The sequence below is a fragment of the Giraffa tippelskirchi genome, chromosome X (genome assembly GCF_054371585.1).
Source record: "Giraffa tippelskirchi isolate mGirTip1 chromosome X, T2T-mGirTip1v1.2.pri, whole genome shotgun sequence".
In the NCBI taxonomy this organism is placed as follows: Eukaryota; Metazoa; Chordata; class Mammalia; order Artiodactyla; family Giraffidae; genus Giraffa; species Giraffa tippelskirchi.
In genome coordinates, this window is record NC_137289.1 from 32,197,839 (window position 1) to 32,220,751 (window position 22,913).

Below are 22,913 nucleotides of genomic sequence, written 5' to 3' on the forward strand. Positions count from 1 at the left end.
ATAACCCAGCTCCTCAGTGCATTAAATACTTGCAGGTCATATTGAGTCCCAGCATGAACTACACAGAAAATAGAAGTGTTGTTTTTAGGAGGGCTAACATCCTCCCTAAAGGATATTTGTGTTAGGAGGACCTGAACTTTACTGGAAGAGACTGTATCTATATATATTCAGATAGATAGATAGATGGTAGATAGGTAGGTACCACAGGTGTAGGAAAAGTGGCTTTACTTTTTTCCTTTGGGAACTATATTCTCACTGGTAATGGGCTATTTCTGCAAGCTGGAATTTACTGATCCCATTTACTACCCCTCAGAACCCCTAAGGGCTTCCCTGGTGGCTCAGCTGGTAAAGAATCCACCTTCAATGTGGGAAACCTGGGTTCGATCCCTGGCTTGGGAAGATCCCCTGGAGAAGGAAATGGCTACCCAGTCCAGTGTTCTGGTCTGGAGAATTCGATGGACTGTACAGTCCATGGGTTCTCAAAGAGTTGGACACAACTGAGTGACTTTCACTTTCACTTACAGAGCCCCTAAAGTTCAAAACTTATTTTCCAATCATGGAAAAGGCCATAAGAACAAATCAACATGACAAATGTCCAGGACAAAAGTATCCAAGCCCGGAAGCAGGTTTTAGGATGGATGATCTGCCAAGATTTTTTCAGGTTTACTCACGTGCCACCTGACGGCAGTCTCATCCATGTGCCTTGCAAGCTCCTTCCTGAGAAAATGAAATCACAAATGTTCAGTATTCGGAGATGTGGATGAAGTTAAATATATGGGTGCTATTTCATGCTTGTTTTTAAAATCCCCATCCCCTTCATGCCCCCTAACCCAGTACGTGTTTCTTTAGTACTCAGCTCCAGGCTCGGTTTGAGGGGTGGTTTTCCCTTCTGTGCAAAATGTTATTGTGGCATCAAAAAGAAAAAAAATCAGTAATCAAGAAAAAATATTTTAATGCAGGATCTAACAAATATCAAAATTAGTGCAAAAATAGGTCATGGTGTTAATATTACTAAAATTTAAACATAGGAAATTGTGACCCTGCACTTGCTCCACTGTACCTCATGCAGGGTTCCAACAAAACATTATTAACAAAACAGGTCCATGGCCAAAGTTTCCCTACTTGATGGATTTAAATACTGCAGGATGCCAAGTAGGTACCGCCTGCACCCCAGAGTCCTGAGGGAGGTGTCCCTGTTAGCCTTGGGCCATCCAGGTGGATTTTGTCTCTGAAGAGGGACTGCAGAAGAGAACCAGAGGAACCCAGAGACAACCGAGGCCCCTGGAGAACTAGGCAGCTCCAGGGTTAGCCGTGTACTTGGGAACCAGGCGAGGTATCTGGTGCCCTGGAAAAGGCTCTCCATCCATGGGCTCAAGGGGGTGAATATGATGCGGTGGAGGCGCCTCTGCTGGTTCCCACGTTTCCCCGCCCCCTCACCTCCAGGACCAGGGTGGTCAGCTCCAGCTGCTGCCGCCGCCGCTGCTTCCTCCTGGGCTCCTGGCTGCCTGCTCTCCCTCCTGCAGCCCCAGTTTGGACCGACTTTGTCATCTTCTCCTCCCACTACCATGTGCTGAAAGCACAGGATGCTTCATATCTGGAAAGGGAGAAAGGACTAGAGAGGCTGTATGGAGACGGAGGGCCGTGACTGTGCAGCAGCTGCATCGGGTGCCCTCACCTCTCCCAGGGAAAAGCGTTTCCTGGGCTTCGCCAAAGCACCTGACCCAGCCCTGGGCACTGATCATGCGGTTCTTCCCCATCTTCCAGGCTGTGATAGCATCATCCAGGGTGCGCCCCCCACCCCCATCCTGCCCCGACCACCCTCAACTGAGGCTCCAGTCTTGAGCGCTGTGGATGAAACAAGACTCTGTGCAGGGATCTGCAAGGATGCCCTCGTCCGGGATAACCTGGGGCTAATGGCCGGGGAAGGTCCTCCTTTGGCTGCCTGGTCCCGGTCCCTGGTCCCTGGTCCCAGGTCCTGCCCGGTCCCAGGCCTGTGTGTCGCCTGTCCAATGTGTACCTGCTCCTGGTTATGTGCCCTCCCTCCCTCGCCCCGCTCTCCCTCTCTGGCCCCCTCTCCCTCCCACCCTGCCCCTTGCCCGTGGTAGGTAGGATCCTCTGGGGGCACTTGAGGCCAGGGTGCGGCCATAAAGTGGAGGCTTGCCAACTTGGGGTGGGGAGGGGCAGGGAAATGAGACCTCACTGGCCCCTGGAGCCAGAGCCTGGAGAAATGTTAGAACATCTCTCCAGGGGCGCTGGCTAATAGCCCACAGTTTGCCAGGAGCAAGAGATGCAGAGATGGGGCTGGAGAAAGCCCCAGCAACCACAGTCTGGCGGTCCCCCTTGTCCTTTGGGCTCTGAGCTTCTCTTCAAACCACGCTGTCCACCTGTCCTAGTCGCAGGTCGGTAACTAATGGATGGGGCTCTGGTTCTGTTTCATTCACCCCTAAAGTCCACGAATGGGGCTAGTGATTCAGATGAAATGACTGGCTAGGGGACTGCATGCTCTGGCTCCCGGGGCTGTATTTGCAGGGCATACAGTGCGGCAGGAAGCGCACTGCAAGAAACCCAACCTGCCCCTTGTGAAAGCAACAAGTACTCCAGATTTGTGCTTATCCATGTCAGAGAGCATGTGTAGACCGTGGCCAGTGCTTAGTGCTCTCCAGAATGCTTACAGTGCCAGGGGCCATTCCTTTGACTTTGCAGGTAACTGTGGAGCTCTGTATCCAGGGCTGGAATTAGTGCCCCACCACTGGCTGCAGGCACCCTACAATGGGAAATGTTTGCCCTTTACTTGTCCCTGTATCGTAGATCAGGAAGAGTTTCCATCTTCCCCACAGCTGCCCTTCTCTCCTGCACCACATCTCCTTCCCCTGCACGCCGACCCCTCCCCTCCCCCTCTGTCTCTCCTCTGACTTCCAGAATTCCATTTCCCCAATGAGAAGTGCCAAATAAAAGCCAGGCCAGACTGAGGGTTTTATGGTTGTTCAAGAGGTATTTACAGGTGTCTTGGGGCATGTGAATATCCTGAATATTAAGAATAGCCACTAACCATGAGTCCTGTGCTTGACATTGTACTTGATTTATCCTGTTTCTACCTGCTCTCTCATCATTATCATCATCCCCCTTTTAAAAGAAATCAAACCAGAGTGGAATGGCTCAGTGTCACTAACCGACAAGCTCTGTGCTGCCCTGATGGTGAAGTGGTTCCACTCACTGTGCTTTCACATGTGGCCCCTCTTCTACCAGTGGGTTGGAATAGAGAAGGAGGAGCAGGTAGGCAGAGCCCGGGCTGCTGTATCAGCCAGCCTGCCTTTGAGGGGCACAGGGATTTGACCAGACAGCCTTCTTAGGTACCTTTATCCTGGAGGACATTAATCATTTTGTCATTAATTAATTCTGTTGATAAATTCCTTAAAACTCTTTTTTTTTCCCATGCCCCATGGCATGTGGGATTTTTGGTTTCCCCCATCAGGGATTGAACCAGTGTTCCCTGCAGTGGAAGCACAGAGTCTTAAAAACTGGACTGCCAAGGAAGTCCCTCAACTCTCTCATTCTTACTGACACTTCAGCACAGGAGTCGGGGAGAGGAGCTGACATTTGTGCACCCATCACTCATGTGCTCTTTGGAAGCTTGTATTTGGGGGCAATAGTTCCTTACATTGTGGGCAGTAACACTTTGGCATTAAAGATTTCCGATTAAACTTTACAGATGACCACATGACACTTCTTTATATTCACCACTTCAGTCACTTTCTCTTTATTCATTTATTCATGAGGGTCTGTGAGAGGGGAGATGGTTATCCTCTGATGATTCCAAATGAGGACGGGATGGTTTCCGGTGAAAATGACAACCCTCCTATGCGTTTTGCACCTGTAAGCGTCACTAAGACTATGCTGGCTGTGGTATTACAGGCCCTGTGTGCAGGGCGGTGTGGGGAATGTCACATTACTCGACCCAGCCATTGTGCTGTGGGTTCTCAGAGTCTCAAGAGGCAGATCAGCCAACACCAGAGAAAGAAGCCACAGATTATGGAGGCATGTTGCAGACCACCACCTCCTCACTCTGACCCTGGGCCCCTCTATCTGTGCCTCAACTGTCACGTCTCTAGAAAAGATCTCATGCTGGTACCTGCCTTAAGGTGTTGTGAGGTTTAAATAAAGTAACAAAGATAAGACCCGTGGTGAGCATTCAACCAGCATCAGCTGGTGCTGGAGTAAAGGGAACAAGAGTGTGGTCAGTCTGTATCCTCATCCACACTGACACTGAAGATGTCAGGTGAGGAGTTATTGGCAAGAACAGAAGAATTTATATGCTGAAAACACGTAGAACAGTGCCTACACAGTAGGTAAGGGCTTAATCCATGTGAGCTACTGGTATTATTTGTATCGCTATTGCTATTATTTATATTGTTACTTTTGTGTCATTGATGAAAACTACTTCTAATTGAGAGACTCTGACCTAAGTCGTTAGCTGGGTGTGAGAACTGAGCTTGGAAAGAGGGGATGGTTAGGGATCCAACAGAGTACAGAGTTCAAACGGAAAAGATTTGAGCCAAGGGCCTAGGCTAGGAGCATGCAGGTATGTCCAGGAGACGGAGGAATGTCAGAGATCTATAGACAGTGCATGTTGGAAGGGAATCTGGGGTATCACAGGACATAATGTTGAAAGGGAAAAAATCAAGATGTGGCAAAAACTGCGCAAAACTGTTTGTATTCTATATGTAAGAGGGAACAGGGCTTCTCAGGTGGCTCGGTGGTATAGAATCCACCTGCCAAGCAGGAGCCGTGGGTCTGATCCCTGGGGTCAGGAAAATCCCATAGAGAAGGAAATGGCAACCCACTCCAGTCTTCTTGCCTGGGGAATCCCGTGAACAGTGGAGCCTGGCAGGCTATAGTCCATGGGGACGCAAAGAGTCAGACATGACTGAGCAACTGAACAACAACAAGGGGGAACGAGGAGCTATTTCCAGCAAATAAGTTATATAAGCCCATTCATATTTTGGGAAAGTAACACTGGCTGCTGGCAGTAGGAAAGGAGAGACTGAGAAGTATAAGTCTGAGTTAAGTATGAGTCTGTTGTTAAAGTAAGCCAAATGAGGGCCTGGTGATGGGAATGGGAAAATGGAAGAATCAGAGAACTCAGGGATTTGGAGATATGCAGAGTACATCACGAGAAACGCTGGGCTGGATGAAGCACAAGCTGGAATCAACATTGCCGGGAGAAATATCAATAACCTCAGACATGCAGATGACACCACCCTTATGGCAGAAAGTGAGGAAGAACTAAAGAGCCTTCTGATGAAAGTGAAAGAGGAGAGTGAAAAAGTTGGCCTAAAGCTCAACATTCAGAAAACTAAGATCATGGCATCCGGTCCCATCACTTCATGGCAGATAGATGGGGAAACAGTGGAAACAGTGGCTGACTTTATTTTTCTGGGCTCCAAAATCAATCACTGCAGATGGTGACTGCAGCCATGAAATTAAAACACTCTTACTCCTTGGAAGGAAAGTTATGACCAACCTAGATAGCATATTAAAAAGCAGAGGCATTACTTTGCCAACAAAGGTCCGTCTAGTCAAGGCTATGGTTTTTCCAGTGGTCGTGTATGGATGTGATAGTTGGGCTATAGAGAAAGCTGAGCGCCGAAGAATTGATGCTTTTGAACTGTGGTGTTGGAGAAGACTCTTGAGAGTCCCTTGGACTGCATGGAGATCCAACCAGTCCATCCTAAAGGAGATCAGTCCTGGGTGTTCATTGGAAGGGCTGATGTTGAAGCTGAAACTCCAATACTTTGGCCACCTGATGTGAAGAGCTTACTCATTGGAAAACACCCTGATGCTGGGAGAGATTGAGGGCAGGAGGAGAAGGGGATGACAGACGATGAGATGGCTGGATGGCATCATCGACTCGATGGACATGGGTTTGGGTGGACTCCGGGAGTTGGTGATGGACAGGGAGGCCTGGCACGCTGCGGTTCATGGGGTCGCAAAGAGTCGGACACGACTGAGCGACTGAACTGACTAATTGAACTGAGGGGGAAGAGTGTTGAAAGGCTCTGAAATTTTGAGCAAGATGACTGGAGGATGGTGATGTCATTATGCAATTTAGGGAACACTGCCTGTGGTGGTAAACTAACAGTGAGGGTTACACACCTTGAGTCTGAGATTCATGTGCAACTCAATGACCTGTTGGAAACAATCCTGGCATTCAGGATAGACAGCAGAGATAAAGGCATAGATATGGATGAACAAATCATGAGGGTGAAGGGATGATGGTGGAATCCACAAGAGTAGAGGAGATCATAAAGGGAAAAGTGAGAATTCAAGAGTGCTAAGGACTGGGCTTTGGGCGACAACTGAACTTTGAAGAGTGGGGAGAAGAAAAGTCAGCAAACAAGACAGACAAGGAGCAGCTGGAGAGAGACGCTAAAACGCCAAAGAGAGCAGCTCACGGAAACCAAGAGAGGAGAGAAGTTCAGGAAACAGAAAGTAGCCAACTGTGGAGAGACATACACAGAAATAAAGGAGACTGCGACCTGGATGTGCTGTTCGCTAAGTCCCCACTGAACTAAAAAAGTGTTTTGTAAGGTAGGAGTCAAATTCAAGGGATTGGAGAGAAAAATGAGAGCAGGAAAAACAAGCTGGCAATAAAAATAGAGTAAATTCAATGAGTTTGACATAAAAAAGAAAACAAGGAGGCTTCCCTGGTGGTTCAGGGGTTAAGAACCTGCCTTTCAGGGCTTCCCAGGTGGCTCTGTGGTAAAAAATCCACCTGCCAATGCAGGAGACACGGGTTCGATCCCTGGTCCAGGAAGATCCCACATGCCACGGAGCAGCTAAGTCTGTGTGCCACAACGATTGAGCCTGTGCTCTAAAGGCTGGGAACCAAAGCTACTGAGCCCATGAGCTGCAACTATTGAAGTCAAGCACCCTAGAGCCCGTGCTCCACAACACGAGAAGCCACTGCAACGAGAAGCCCATGCAGCACTAGTGAGTAGCCTCTATTCACCACAAATAGAGAAAAGCCTGCACAGCAAGAAAGACCCAGCACAGTGCTAATCAAATTATTAAAAAGAAAAAAGAAAAAAAAGAATTCTCCTTGCAATGAAAGAGACACTGGATCGATCCCTGCTCTGGGAAGATCCCACATGGCTCAGAACAACTAAGCTCATGAGCCACAACTACCGAGCCTGTGCTCCAGAGCCTGACAGCCACAACTACTGAAGCCTGTGTGTCCTAGAGCCCGTGCTCTGCAACAAGAGAAGCCAGCTCAATGAGAAGCCCACAAATGACAACTAGAGAGTAGCCCCCGCTCGCCACAACTAGAGAAAGCTCGCACGTAGCAACGAAGACTCAGTACAGTCAAAAATAAATAAATAAATATTTTTTAAAAAGAAAGTAAAAGTGGGACTTCTCTGATGGTCCAATGGCTACGACTCTCCACTCTCAATACAGGGGACCTGGGTTCAATCCCTGGTCAGGGAACTAAGATCCCACATGTCACAACAAAGACACAATGCAGCCAAATAAAGAAAGAAATAAAAGTATTAAACAAGAAATAATCTACAATTAACACTAAAAAAGAAAGCAAGGCTAATAGAGCCTTAGGTAATTGTCATGTACAAATCTTTTTTTTTTTTTTTTGACAAATCAAATTCTTTTGTCGGCCACCGTAATCAAAACACCATGGTATTGGCACAAAAACAGACATATGGATCAAAGGATGGAATGGAGAGCCCCAAAATAAACCCACACACCTATTGTCAATTAATCCATGACAAAGGAGGCAAAACTATACAACGGATAAGACAGTCTCTTCCATAAGTGGTGCTGGGAAAACTGGATGCCTCAGGTAAAAAGAGTGAAATTAGGACGTTCCTTCACACCATACACAAAAATAAACTCAAAATGGTTTAAGAACTTAAATGTAAGACAAGACACCGTTCAACTCCTAGAAAAAAAAACATAGGTGAAACTTTCTACGACATAAATCATAGTAATATTTTCTTAGATCAATCTCCCAAGGCAAAAGAAATATCAATCCAAGCAAAACTAAACAAATGGGACCTAATCAAACTGAAAAGCGTATTATGCACAGCCATCAACAAAACTAAAAGACAGCCTACTGAATAGGAGAAAATATTTTCAAAGGATGCAACTGACAAGGGGTTAATATCCAAAATATAGGAAACTGCCTGGTGGTACAGTGGTTAGCACTCCTCACTCACTTCTGAGGGCCTGAATTCAATCTCTAATTTGGAACTACTAAGATCCCACAAGCCACGCTGCATGGCCCCAAAAACACTGCAAAAAAATTAAAGATCAAATTAAAAAAGTAAACCTAAGAAATCTAAAATATACAAACAGCTCATACAACTCAATGCAGAAAAAATAAACAACCTAATTAAAAAATGGGAAGAAGACCTGAATAGACATGCTCTAAAGCAGAAAAGATAAACAACCTAATTAAAATATTGGAAGAAGACCTGAATAGACATGCTCTAAAGCAGACATACAGATGGCCAAGAGGCACATGAAAAGATGATCAATATGGCTAATCATCAGAGAAATGCAAATCAAAACCACAATGAGGTAACACCTCACACAGGTCAGAATGGTTATCATCAGAAATTTACAATAAATGGTAGAGAGAGTGAGGAGAAAAAGAGACCTTCCTATACTGTTGGTTGGAATGTAAACTGGTGCAGGCACTATGGAAAACGTTATGAAGGATCTTCAAAAAACAAAAAATAGAATTACCACTTGATCCAGCACCTCCATTGCTGGATGCAGAAAAAGATGAAAACTCTAATTTGAAAAGACACATGCACCTTAATGTTCATAGCAGCGCTATTTACAACAGCCACGGCACGGAGTGAAAAAGGTGGCTTAAAGCTCAATATTCAGAAAGCTAAGATCATGGCATCTGGTCCCATCACTTCATGGCAGATAGATGGGGAAACAGTGGAAACAGTGGCTGACTTTATTTTTGGGGTTCCAAAATCACTGCAGATGGTGACTGCAGCCAAGAAATTAAAAGATGCTTACTCCTTGGAAGAAAAGTTATGACCAGTCTAGACAGCATATTAAAAAGCAGAGACATTACTTTGCCAACAAAGGTCCATCTAGTCAAGGCCATGGTTTTTCCAGTGGTCATGTATGGATGTGAGAGCTGGACTATAAAGAAAGCTGAGTGCCGAAGAATTGATGCTTTTGAACTGTGCTGTTGGAGAAGACTTTTGAAAGTCCCTTGGACTGCATGGAGATTCAACCAGTCCATCCTAAAGGAGATCAGTCCTGAGTGTTCATTGGAAGGACTGATGTTGAAGCTGAAACTCCAATACTTTGGCCACCTGATGCAAAGAAATGACTCATTTGTAAAGACCCTGACACTGGGAAAGATGGAAGGCGGGAGGAGAAGGGAATGCCAGAGGATGAGATGGTTGGATGGTATCACCGACTCAATGGACATGAGTTTGAGTACACTCTGGGAGTTGGTGATGGACAGGGAGGCCTGGCGTGCTGCCCTCCATGGGGTTGCAAAGAGTTGGACACGACTGAGTGACTGAACTGAGCTGAACTGACCTGAAGGCACGGAAACAACCCAAATGCCCATCAGCAGATGATTGGCTTAAAACAATCTGAGACACACACACACACACACACACACACACATGCTTGGCTTCCCTGGTGGCTCAGTGGTAAAAAATCCACCTGCCAAGAAGGAGAATCGGGTTCAATCCCTGGGTCAGGAAGATCCCCTGGAGAAGAAATTGGCCATCTACTCCAGTATTCTTGCTTGGAGAATCCCATGGACAGAGGAGTCTGGCAGGCTACAGCCCATGGGATCGCAGAGTTGGACTTGACTTAGCGACTAAACAACACAACAGAAAACAGTTGTCGGGTTTGATCAGAGAAGCAGAGTGAAAGACCACGAGGGATATATTATAGAGATTAGATCTCATGCACTGGTGGGAGCGGAGATGAAGTCTATGAAAGGCTATCGCCTTCACATATGATGGTGGCCTGAAGTCACTGAAGACAGTCAAGGCCAACAGCTGGGCAGACAGGTGCATATGAAGTGGGGGAGAGCAAAGACCAAGAGGAAGCTGCAAGGATTCCCTTGAACCCACAAGGACAAAGTAAAACCCGTGAAGACATAAAATCGTGGACATCTGCCTCTTACTGTCTCCAATCTAGAGAAGGAACTGGCATCCTGTGCCACAGAGCTGCTCGTGAACATGGCCCAGGTCCTGGAGCTGTTGCAGGAGATCACCGTGTGGGCTGGAGTTGCTGTGGGCCCCTCTGCTGGCCCACGCCCACAAGGGATGCTGGGGAGTCGGTGCCAATGCATACAAGTGGCAATCGCACCTGCTCTTATACCAAACTTCGGAACATGATGGCCGTGGCCTCACTCCCACCTGCCTAATCTTGCCGCAGCTTTTCTTCCAGCCAACCTTCACTCAGGACAGGGAAGGCAATCCCAGGAAACGAAGCTCGAGCCTAGCTCAATTGACAAAGCCACGACAACAAGCGGAGACAGACACCACGGTAGAGTGGACCTGGTCATTTCTGGAGGGAAGGATGACACACCATGGCAAAAGACACACAGGGGGTCATTCCGGGCCTCAGTTACAGACAAGGATGCCCCAGCATTCGGTGCTCAGATTCCACAAAAGCTGTGTCCACGAAGGACTCATGTAACCACCACGTTTATGCCGCCCATCCTGTTGAGTGTCTCTGTCCACAATGCTCGGTGGAACAGAAGAGGAAGCTACCGTAAGTGAGCATGGAGCTGCTGGCAGCATTTCAGAAAACTGGTCACCATGACATCTGGTCACTGACCGCAGACTTCTGAGCTAGGCCACCAACCTCTTGGACATTCCACCCAGCTTCTCAAAGAGGGTGAGTGTTCCTAGGGAGATACCCGAAAAAATGAAAAGACGAATTTGGAAAGATACATGCACCACAGCATTCACTGCAGTACTATTCACAATACCCAAGATACGCAAGCTGCCCAAGCGCCCATCAGCAGAAGGATGCGGAAAGAAGATGAGGTGTGTATATACAGACACACAGTGGAATATACTCAGCCGTAAAACGAAGGAGATCCTGCCATTTGCAACAACATGGACGGACGTGGAGAGTATTATGCTTAGTGAAGTAAGTCAGAGAAAGACAAACACTGTATGATATCACTTGTATGTGGAACCTAAAAAATAAAACAAGCTAGTGACTATGACCCCAAAAAAGAAACTAAACTCACCGATATAGAGAACAAACTAGTGATTCCCAGTGGGGAGACAAAGTGGGGAAGAACAAGATAGGAGTAAGGGATTGATAGGTACAAACTACTTTGTATAAAATAAATCAGCTACAAGGACATATTGTACAGCACAGGGAATATAGCAATATTTCATAATAACTATAAATGGAGTGTAACCTTTAGAAATTGTGAATCACTATGTTGTACACCTGAAACTTACATAATATTATACAAGTATAACTCAATTAAAACTATGTAAATACAAACAAACAAAATCAATCAATAAAACAGAATGCGAGTATTTCCTTATTTTTTGACGGCCCTTAGACAAATAAGGGTGACACTGTATAGGCTTTGGTTGGAATAGTGACTAGTTTCCAAAGCTTCAAGTGGGAATATGAAGCTGAAATCTGTCCCAGTGTGGCTCATGGATATCTTCTCAGACTAAAAAGCCAAGTTTGAGTGGCAACAATTTCTGTTTCTGTGCTCCCTCCCACATTTACTAGGAATAAGAAAGAGTGGGCCCAAGGATACATGAGAAAATCAGAGGAGACCAGCTTAAAGATACGGGGACACTGCAAAGTTGATAGCACAGATATTCTGCTGATTTTATGGGATAAGATGGGCTTGGAGCATTTTCCAAAGGAGGAAGAACCGGAAGTGGCTTTATCCATCACAAAACAGTTGATTTTTACATAAGAACATCCAACAAAAAGCTCTGCTGTCCTGGTTTGACTAGCAGAAAGCTATATAAGCAGAGCATGGTAAATAGCTCTACAGCCCACACTTTATTTATCACTTATCCTCTGGATGGTGTTTTGCCACAGACCAAACACTGATACTTTCACTCCCGTGTGTGATGAATTTCATGCGTTGTGTGGTATTCTGCAAGAGGAAAGGCCTTCTCACAGTAACAGTAAGGATACTTCTTCTCCCAAGAATGAATGTTAAAATGTCTCCGCAAGCTTGTCAGGCAGACATACGACCTTTTGCATACAATACAGACGTAATAGACCCTTCCATCTACTATTAACTCATAGTGATCATCATGTTTAACTTTCCTACATTTATTTGCCGTCTCACTGCTAGGTGTTTTTGGTATCTCGTTCCCAAGTCTGGCCTCCCCTTCATCGGGGTCATCTTTGACAGGGATAACTACGTAATAAGTATCTTCACCAACATTTGCATAAACCTTGCAACCCGTTGACAAGCCTTCAATTTCAGTAGCTGTATCTAAAGTAATAATCTTCTGATCCTCCATTAGATGTTTGGATCCTAAACCTGGATCATTAGTGTTTCTCAGTTATAGATGAAAGTTTTAAAGAATCGGAAACTGGCTCTTGCAGAAGTGTAGGAATCTGCATCTTCTATATCAACAATCCATCAAAAGTGCTATTTGGGGGGATCTCAGCCTCTGGGATCAAAGATGTATTACTGACAGTGGAATCTGGACTGGAGCTAATAGTGTCATCATCATCTATAATTTCCTCCTCCTCCTCTTCATTGGCCTTGTTTGCTGTTAAAACAGCACTGTTTGGTGGCTGCCGATTCTGTTCAAGTAAATTGATTGAAGGAGACATATGATTTGGAAGTGAAGAACTGACATTTGGTGGTGCCGTAAGTGGTATCTGATTTAACAAACTGATGTTGGGAATCAGACGTGTTGGGGCCGAAGACACCAGCAATTTTTCACTTCCCTGTGTCTGGCTCAGAGTTGCCTGATTCACAGAAGCAGGAAGTTTCTGAGTAGGTGTGATGCTTGTTAAAGGGGGAGAGCTATTGCTCACACAAGGTGCATCATCTGAAATAGCAACAGAGCCTGGGTTAGGCTGGACCTCTGCCACTGTGTTGGTACTCGGCAAAGTCTCCTTTGCAGGCAGAATCTCAGGGTAGAAAATGACATCATCGTCGTCATCACCTGAATCAGTAACAATGATCATTTCTGTCTCATAGTCTCAAGCAGTTAAGGAAAAAGACTGTTATAATTGGCATTATAGTGGCCCCATTTTCTTGGGTTTCATCTTTTGATTTTTGTATTTCAGGAGGGGAGGTTTCTGCATTACCATCCTGAGCTGTACCCGAGATGCTTTTAACCTGTGACAATGGGACACCAAGCTCTGCTATAAACTTAACTCCTAATAACTGCCCTGATTGAATTAACTCATCAAGCAAACCTGATCTAACATGAACAATTTTAGAACTACACTGACTGAACCAGCATTCATAAACACTGGCGACTATTACCTCTAAAGATCTTATGTTTTTATGTTAACGGAGATGCTTCATCTGGATAAACTATGAAACACCTTTCTTAACCTCTTCTCTTTTCTTCTTCCCCTCACCTGTCTACCCCAACAATCTCCAGAGCTGGAATGTTAGAGCACCAAAGGAAGTCAACCAATGCTACTGTGAAAAACAAACCAAGGAAAAAGTTTACCATTTCTTAGAGCTCAATTGCATGAAAACACAAAACATTTCATTTTGTTGGGAAAGAATTATGAGCACTGATATGAGAATTTCCTTCACACGGAATGAATTAGTGAAGATGAAGATACAAACTTACTGGAACAGAGCAGACGTCACTCTAGAAAAGGGGGAGAGGGAATGTCAACAAACAGTATTGCTGTGTACCACCCTCTAAACAATTTTCAGCACTTCACAGAAGGTATTTCTGGTAACGACTTAAATGCATAAAATGATGCATGTACATATAATTAAAAATTAGTTCATAAGCCCTTTTGGTAAAGAGACACTTCTATTGCTAATATTCTTTCCCTTTAGAGTTACCAAAATAGCACAAGTGTCACAGTGCTGAAGTTATACACATGTGGAAGGCAGGGCGTCTCAGATATCTTCTAAAGTTTTCAAAATTATAGCTTAAAACAAACAAAAAAAAAAGGAGAAAAGTCTAGAAATCAAGGATTTAAAACATCATGTTATAAGGCATCGGAGAAGGCAATGGCACCCCACTCCAGTACTCTGGCCTGGAAAATCCCATGGACAGGAGACCCTGGTAGACTGCAGTCCATGGGGTCGCAAAGAGTCAGGCATGACTGAGCGACTTCACTTTCACTTTTCCCTTTCATGCACTGGAGAAGGAAATGGCAACCCACTCCAGTATTCTTGCCTGGAGAATCCCAGGGACGGTGGAGCCTGGTGGGCTGCCGTCTATGGGGTCGCACAAAGTCGGACACGACTGAAGCGACTTAGCAGCAGCAGCAGCAGCAGTTATAAGGCATTGCTTGTTAACAGTACCAGGGAATTCCAGGTTACCATGAAGGCATTCATCAGAAAGGGTGACCTTTGGACAGCGAGCCAGCTACCAGCGCTTCCGGAATATGGGCATTTCGACACAAGTCACTTTTAAGTGGATAGACAGGTTTTCGGAACACAGTCCCACTATTTTTGTCCTTTGCAAATGGGATTTCCCAACGGGGCAAGGATTTCAATGTATGCGTCCAGGTGATACCAGGACTTGGTTTCATTTTGTTGTTTAGGTTTCTTCCTCTTTCCCGTCCAGGTGGACCCAGGATCAGCACAAATCGGTTTGAACCCATCCCAACCCAGATCCGCGACCCGACCGTGGAAAAGCCATTCTGCACGCCCGTGAGGCAAATCCTTGACCGAGGGCAGGTGACGGGGGAAAAGAGAGAGACGCCACCCGCGAGAGTGAAACAACCTACACGCGGCTCCCACAACGCGGCAGCTGAACCCCATCTCCCTCTCTCTACCCCCTCTTCCCCATTCGCACCCAGCCGGTTGCAACCGAGGTTTTCAACCCGGATTCACGTGGAAAAGCAGTTTCTTGCAAATACAGATGGAAGGCCAGCCAGCAGGGCCAGGGCGGGGGCAGTCAGGCGAGGCGGCCGGCCGGGAAAGTAGAAGGTGGCGAAGCGGAGGGTGGGGTGTTGGGAGGGGATGTGGCCAAGCAGGCGGCATTGTTATGCCCTGGGAAGGGGAGGATATCCTGGCCGAAAAGCTCTGAATCAAAGTCGGGGCGAGGAGGGGGAACTGGCGCAAAAAAGGCAGGCGCGGCCCACGGACAGAGGAAACCGGCGCACTCCCTCGCCACCTGCCCGGTCACGGCCGGTTCCTCACCTGCTTCCCGGCGCTGCCGCTTCTGGTCATCGGGCCGCCCGGAAGGGTGGGAATCCTCCAAGAGTCAGAAGCCGGACTCTGCGGCGATTCGGCTCCTTCTTTAAACGTTGCTCCCGTCTTGGTCAGCGTCGACGCGACTACTGCCTCCCGCCGCCACCGCTGACACCGCTGCCTCACGCCACCGACAGAGGGTACCGCGCACGCCGAGACACCCAAGACGAAGGAGCCCTCCTCTTCCGAGCACGGTTCGCCTCTTTCCGGAGAGTCCCGAGCTCTAGGCCGTCCCACTTCAGCCCCCCGCTCTACCTTCGGCTGCTTCCGCAAAGAGCGAAGGAAGACTGGGAAGCGCCGGGAGAGCTCAGCCCCTTCTTGTGGGCGAAAGGGTGGGGAAAAGGAAAGGGAAAGATGGGGTAACACGGCAATAACGGTTGGGATACTAATGCCTTTCCTCTACGTTTCGTGTAAGCTTCTAGGGCGTAAAATTTTCGAGAGACGAATAAGGTTTCAATTCTTTTGAAAGTTCGAGACTGCGCTATTTAATAGCCTGTTTGTTAGATAATAGCCTGTTAGCAAACACCCTCTTCAAACAACTCAGGAGAAGACGCTACACATGGACATCACCAAATGGTCAATACCGAAATCAGATTGATTATATTCTTTGCAGCCAAAGATGGAGAAGCTCTATACAGTCAGCAAAAAAAAAAAAAAAAAGACGGGGAGCTGACTGTGGCTCAGATCATGAACTCCTTATTGCCAAATACAGACTGAAATTGAAGAAAGTGGAGAAAACCACTAGACCATTCAGGTATGACCTAAATCAAATCCCTTATGACTATGCAATGGAAGTGAGAAATAGATTTAAGGGACTAGATCTGATAGAGTGCCTGATGAACTATGGACAGAGGTTCGTGACATTGTACAGGAGACAGGGATCAAGACCATTCCCAAGAAAAGGAAATGCAAAAGAGCAAAATGGCTGTCTGAGGAGGCCTTACAAATAGCTGTGAAAAGAAGGGAAGTGAAAAGCAAAGGAGACAAGGAAAGATATACCCATTTGAATGCAGAGTTCCAAAGAATAGCAAGGAGAGACAAGAAAGCCTTCCTCAGCAATCAATGCAAAGAAATAGAGGAAAACAGTAGAATGGGAAAGACTAGAGATCTCTTCAAGAAAATTAGAGATACCAAGGGACCATTCCATGCAAAGATGGGCACAATAAAGGACAGAAATGTTAGGAACCTAACAGAAGCAGAAGATATTAAGGAGAGGTGGCAAGAATACACAGAAGAACTGTACAAAAAAGATCTTCACGACCCAGATAATCACGATGGTGTGATCACTCACCTAGAGCCAGACATCCTGGAATGTGAAGTCAAGAGGGCCTTAGGAAGCATCACTACGAACAAAGCTAGTGAAGGTGATGGAATTCCAGTTGAGCTATTTCAAGTCCTGAAAGATGATGCTGTGAAAGGGCTGCACTCAATATGCCAGCAAATCTGGAAAACTCAGCAGTGGCCACAGGACTGGAAAAGGTCAGTTTTCATTCCAACCCCAAAAAAGGCAATGCCAAAGAATGCTCAAACTACCACACAATTGCACTCATCTCACACACTAGTAAAGTAATGCTCAAAATTCTCCAAGCCAGGCTTCAGCGATACGTGAACCATGAACTTCCAGATGTTCAAGCTGGTTTTAGAAAAGGCAGAGGAACCAGAGATCAAATTGCCAACATCCGCTGGATCATCGAAAAAGCAAGAGAGTTCCAGAAAAACATCTATTTCTGCTTTATTGACTATGCCAAAGCCTTTGACTGTGTGGATCACAATAAACTGTGGAAAACTCTGAAAGGGATAGGAATACCAGACCACCTGACCTACCTCTTGAGAAACCTGTATGCACGTCAGGAAGCAACAGTTAGAACTGGACATGGAACAACAGACTGGTTCCAAATAGGAAAAGGAGTATGTCAAAGCTGTATATTGTCACCCTGCTTATTTAACTTATATGCAGAGGACATCATGACAAACACTGGGCAGGAAGAAGCTCAAGCTGGAATCAAGATTGCTGGATGAAATATCAATAACCTCAGAAATGCAGATGACACCAGCCTTATGGCAAAAAGTGAAGAAAAAATAAAGAGCCTCTTGATGAAGGTGAAAGAGGAGAGTGAAAAAGTTGGCCTAAAGCTCAACATTCAGAAAACTAAGATCATGGCATCTGGTCCCATTACTTCATGGCAGATACATGGGGAAACAGTGGAAACAGTGGCTGACTTTATTTTTCTGGGCTCCAAGATCACTGCAGATGGTGATTGCAGCCATGAAATTAAAAGACACTTACTCCTTGGAAGGAAAGTTATGACCAACTTAGACAGCATATTGAAAAGCAGAGACATTACTTTGTCAACAGAGGTCCGTGTAGTCAAGGCTATGGTTTTTCCATTGGTCATGTACGGATGTGAGAGTTGGAGTATAAAGAAAGCTGAGTGCCGAAGAATTGATGCTTTTGAACTGTGGTGTTGGAGAAGACTCTTGAGAATCCCTTGGACTGCAAGGAGATCCAACCAGTCCATCCTAAAGGAAATCAGTCCTGAATGTTCATTGGAAGGACTGATGCTGAAGCTGAAACTGCAAATCTTTGGCCACCTGATGCATAGAGCTGACTCATTTGAAAAGACCCTGATGCTGGGAATGATTGAGGGCAGGAGGAGAAGGGTACAACAGAGGATGAGATGGTTGGATGGCATCACCGACTCAATGGACAGGGGTTTGGGTGGACTCCAGGGGTTGGTGATGGACAGAGAGGCCTGGCGTGTTGCCGTTCATGGCGTCGCAAAGAGTCAGACACGACTGAGTGGCTGAACTGATCTGAAACCACCTTGACATATAATCAGAATGAATATAATCAAATGTTATGAATCGTGTCGTGATTTATAATTCAAGTTGTAGGATAACAAGCACATTCTACCACCTACTTTGAAGAAATCAGTTTTGGGGAAAGTAGTATCTTCTGAACTGAATACTAAATGATGCAATATTGTTAATTCCTTCATTGCAACTATTGTTTTCTGACCACCTGTTTGATCTGTACCAAATCTTACAAATTCATTCAAAATGAATAAACCAAGGTCTCTACCTTTTCTTTTTTTTTTTTTCTTTTTTTTTTTTTATAAATTTATTTATTTTAGTTGGGGGCCAATCACTTCACAACATTGCAATAGTTTTTGCCATACATTGACATGAATCAGCCATGGGTTTACATGTGTTCCCCCTCCTGGACCCCCCACCCACCTCCCTCCCCATCCCATCCTTCTGGATCATCCCATTGCCCCGGCCCTGAGCCCTTGTCTCATGCATCGAACATGGAATGGTGTTCTGTTTCACATATGATAATATACATGTTTCAATGCTATTCTCCCAGAACGTCCCACCCTCGCCTTCTCCCTCAGAGTCCATAAAATTGTTCCATGCATCTGTGTCTCTTATTCTTTCTCGCATATAGGGTTATCGTTACCATCTTTCAAATTCCATATATATGCATTAGTATACTGTATTGTTGTTTTTCTTTCTGGCTTACTTCACTCTGTATAATGGGCTCCAGTTTCATCCATCTCAGTAGAACCGATTCAAATGTATTTTTTTTAATGGCTGAGTAATATTCCATTGTGTATATGTACCACAGCTTCCTTATCCATTCGTCTGCTGATGGACATCTAGGTTGCTTCCATGTCCTGGCTATTGTAAACAGTGCTGCGATGAACATTGGGGTACACGCGTCTCTTTCAATTCTGGTTTCCTCGGTGTATATGCCCAGCAGTGGGATTGCTGGGTCATATGGCAGTTCTATTCCCAGTTTTTTAAGGAATCTCCACACTGTTCTCCATAGTGGCTGTACTAGTTTGCATTCCCACCAACAGTGTAAGAGGGTTCCCTTTTCTCCACACCCTCTCCAGCATTTATTGCTTGTAGACTTTTGGATAGCAGCCATTCTGACTGGTGTGAAATGATACCTCATTGTGGTTTTGATTTGCATTTCTCTAATAATGAGTGATGTTGAGCATCTTTTCATGTGTTTGTTAGCCATCTGTATGTCTTCTTTGGAGAAATGTCTGTTTAGTTCTTTGGCCCATTTTTTGATTGGGTCGTTTATTTTTCGGGAATTCAGCTGCAGAAGTTGCTTGTATATTTTTGATATTAATTGTTTGTCTGTTGCTTCATTTGCTATTATTTTCTCCCATTCTGAAGGCTGTCTTTTCACCTTGTTTATAGTTTCCTTTGTTGTGCAAAAGCTTTTAATTTTAATTAGGTCCCATTTGTTTATTTTTGCTTTTATTTCCAATATTCTAGGAGGTGGGTCATGGAGGATCCTGCTGTGATTTATGTCGGAGAGTGTTTTGCCTATGTTTTCCTCTAGGAGTTTTATTGTTTCTGGTCTTACATTTAGATCTTTAATCCATTTTGAGTTTATTTTTGTGTACGGTGTTAGGAAATGTTCTAGTTTCATTCTTTTACAAGTGGTTGACCAGTTTTCCCAGCACCACTTGTTAAAGAGATTGTCTTTTCTCCATTGAATATTCTTGCCTCCTTTGTCGAAGATAAGGTGTCCATAGGTGCGTGGGTTTATCTCTGGGCTTTCTATTTTGTTCCATTGATCTATATTTCTATCTTTGTGCCAGTACCATACTGTCTTGATGACTGTGGCTTTGTAGTAGAGCCTGAAGTCAGGCAGGTTGATTCCTCCAGTTCCATTCTTCTTCCTCAAGATTGCTTTGGCTATTCGAGGTTTCTTATATTTCCATACAAATTGTGAGATGATTTGTTCTAGTTCTGTGAAAAATACCATTGGTAGCTTGATAGGGATTGCATTGAATCTGTAGATTGCTTTGGGTAGTATACTCATTTTCACTATATTAATTCTTCCAATCCATGAACACGGTATATTTCTCCATCTGTTTGTGTCCTCTTTGATTTCTTTCATCAGTGTTTTATAGTTTTCTATATATAAGTCTTTTGTTTCTTTAGGTAGATATATTCCTAAGTATTTTATTCTTTTTGATGCAATGGTGAATGGTATTGTCTACCTTTTCAAGGAGCTCAGCAGATAGGTACACAAACATCGACAAAATACAGAACACAGAGAAGGGACTAGCAAAGTGAATTAGAGCTGCATCTCGAAAGATAAAGAAAGAATAACACTTGCATTGTGTGTGTGTATTACTTTTATTTACATAGCATTTCCTCCACAGAGGGCTTTACTGTCCACACATAGTAGGTGTTCAATAATTGTTAAGTGAATGAATACATGAATGAGTTGTGCTAATTTGAAAAGCCCCTCTGGTAATCCACTTCTGACTGAGCACCATGATGAATGAAGTGACAGGATGGGTGTTTGGAGAGCCAACTATTTCCCTTCAGGCTGGTTATTGATCATATCCAACTAAGGAACCAAAATAGCATTTTCTTCAACAATCAGAGCCATTCACTACGTTCCTTTCCTTTTCTAAAACAAATATGTACAGGATAATATTGCATCAGTTTCCAAAAACTTGAATTGGCACTTATTTACCATTCAGTTGGAATCCTTCTACTTCCTTCGTACAAAAATCCTGGAGAAAATGTCCATTAGGACATTCCAGAATAAAAACAGATCTACTAAGTATATTTAATTTTCTTCAACATAAAAGCAGACAAGGATGTCATCATCTATCCACCTCTAATCTATTCTACATTCTCCTCAATAAAGTCAAGTCACATAGTAAAATATCAAAGTAGTGTAATACAGCTGTAGTTTCACATGGAGATAAGAAATCCATACAAAATTCGCTAGGCGTTTCTCGAAGGTTTTGTATTGTGGTAAAAAAAAAATCTATGTAGGAATCACCGCATTATTAATATAAACACATTTCATGGAAAATAGAAGTGTGCTGTTGTAAAAGAAACTAAGACAGATGGTAGTGTTTTCCTGGCAACTGAGCACTTAACAAAATTAGGTAGCACATTAATGACCATTTTTCTGAGTCATCCTCCCACAGAATTTAGTAGCAAAAATATATTTAGGAAATAGGACAAAGCCCATCTTCAAAGTTTAGGATCTATTTATCTTTCAGTAGCTTAGTTGACAAAATCTAAAACAAGATATTTCTTTGAAATACAGATCATAGTAAATGCCACTCTTGATATCAAATAGGTGTTGGTTACCTCTCAATAAACTGTAAGATGCAATACGATTTCTTTTACATCACCACCAACAGGACAAAGACCTCCAACCGAATTGCCTAGCCTTTGTCCCTTTCCTGAAAGGGCTTTAAAATTGTGGAGCCTCAGCTGAGGTATGATGAAGGCCTGTTACTTCACAGTGTAGGAAACTGCTTCTTCCCTTCTGTCCATGTGGCTCACTCCCTAACTCAGCAAAAACTAAGCCAAAATTAAGAAGCTGCCTATAACCCACACACCTAAGGTCAATTAATCTACGACAGAAGAGGCAAGAATATACAACAGAGAAAAGACAGTCTCTTCAACATGTGGTGCTGGGAAATCTTGCTGCCTGTCAATCAATGAAATTAGAACACTCCCTCACACCATATACAAAAATCAATTCAAACTGATTTAAAAACCTAAATGTAAGACATGACACCATAAAAATCCTAGAAAAGAACATAGGGGAAACACTCTTTGACATAAATCATTGTAATACTTTCTTAGCTCAGACTCCCAAGGCAAAAGAAATAAAAGCAAAAAGAAACAAATGGGGGGCAGTCCCAAGATGGCGGAGGAATAGGATGGGGAGACCACTTTCTCCCCCACAAATTCATCGAAAGAACATCTAAACGCTGAGCAAATTCCACAAAACAACTTCTGAATGCTGGCAGAGGAAATCAGGCACCCAGAAAGGCAGGTAGGACAAAATATTGTCTTCGAAAGGAGGTAGGACAAAATATAAAAGATAAAAAGAGAGACAAAAGAGGTAGGGACGGAGACCCGTCCTGGGAAGGGAGTCTTAAAAGAGGAGAAATTTCCAAACACCAGGAAAGCCTCTCACCGGCAGGTCTGTGGGGAGTTTTGGAATCTCAGAAGGCAACATAACGGGGAGGAAAAATAAGTAAATAAATAAAACCCCGAGATTACCTGCCTAACGGCAACTCCCAGCGGAGAAGTAGCCCAGATGCTCGCATCCGCCACCACCAAGTGGGAGCTGAACAGGGAGGCGTGGGCTGCCTTGCTTAGGGTAAGGACCGGGCCTGAATGCCCTGAGGGCAATCTGAGGGAGCTAACATGAGATAGCAACCCAAATTGTGGGATAGCCAGAGAGAGGGAAAAAAAAAAGAAAGAGAGTGAACTATCCCGCAAAAAGCCCTAACCTAAGGCACTGCCGGGCCCGCTCACAGAACAAAGGACTGAGTGAATACCAGAGGAGAGCTAGCCGGCTGCAGATTGGCCTATCCCCCCACCCCCGGAGGCAGGGAGGCAGGTGGACAGCAGCCAGAGCTGGAAAGGGGCAATCTTGGCCCCAGAGACAAGACATGCTCTACCAAACTGCAAGCAGGCTCCCAGT

At 44.8% G+C, this 22,913-nt stretch overlaps 1 protein-coding gene and 1 pseudogene across 1 annotated transcript in view; both read right to left on the reverse strand.

The window, feature by feature from the left end:
• The window catches only part of LOC145536210 (uncharacterized), a 41,189-nt gene that overhangs the window by 5,096 nt on the left and 13,180 nt on the right, over positions 1-22,913 (reverse strand). Inside the window, exons 2-4 of the mRNA XM_081565063.1 lie at positions 15,365-15,732; positions 1,438-1,594; positions 672-717 (exon numbers count right to left, since the gene is read on the reverse strand). Coding sequence (XP_081421189.1) covers positions 1,589-1,594; positions 15,365-15,732 — 374 coding nt within the window. The 3' untranslated portion in view covers positions 672-717; positions 1,438-1,588. The remainder of the gene's footprint in view (positions 1-671; positions 718-1,437; positions 1,595-15,364; positions 15,733-22,913) is intronic.
• Positions 12,066-14,612, reverse strand: LOC145536465 (transcriptional regulator Kaiso-like; annotated as a pseudogene).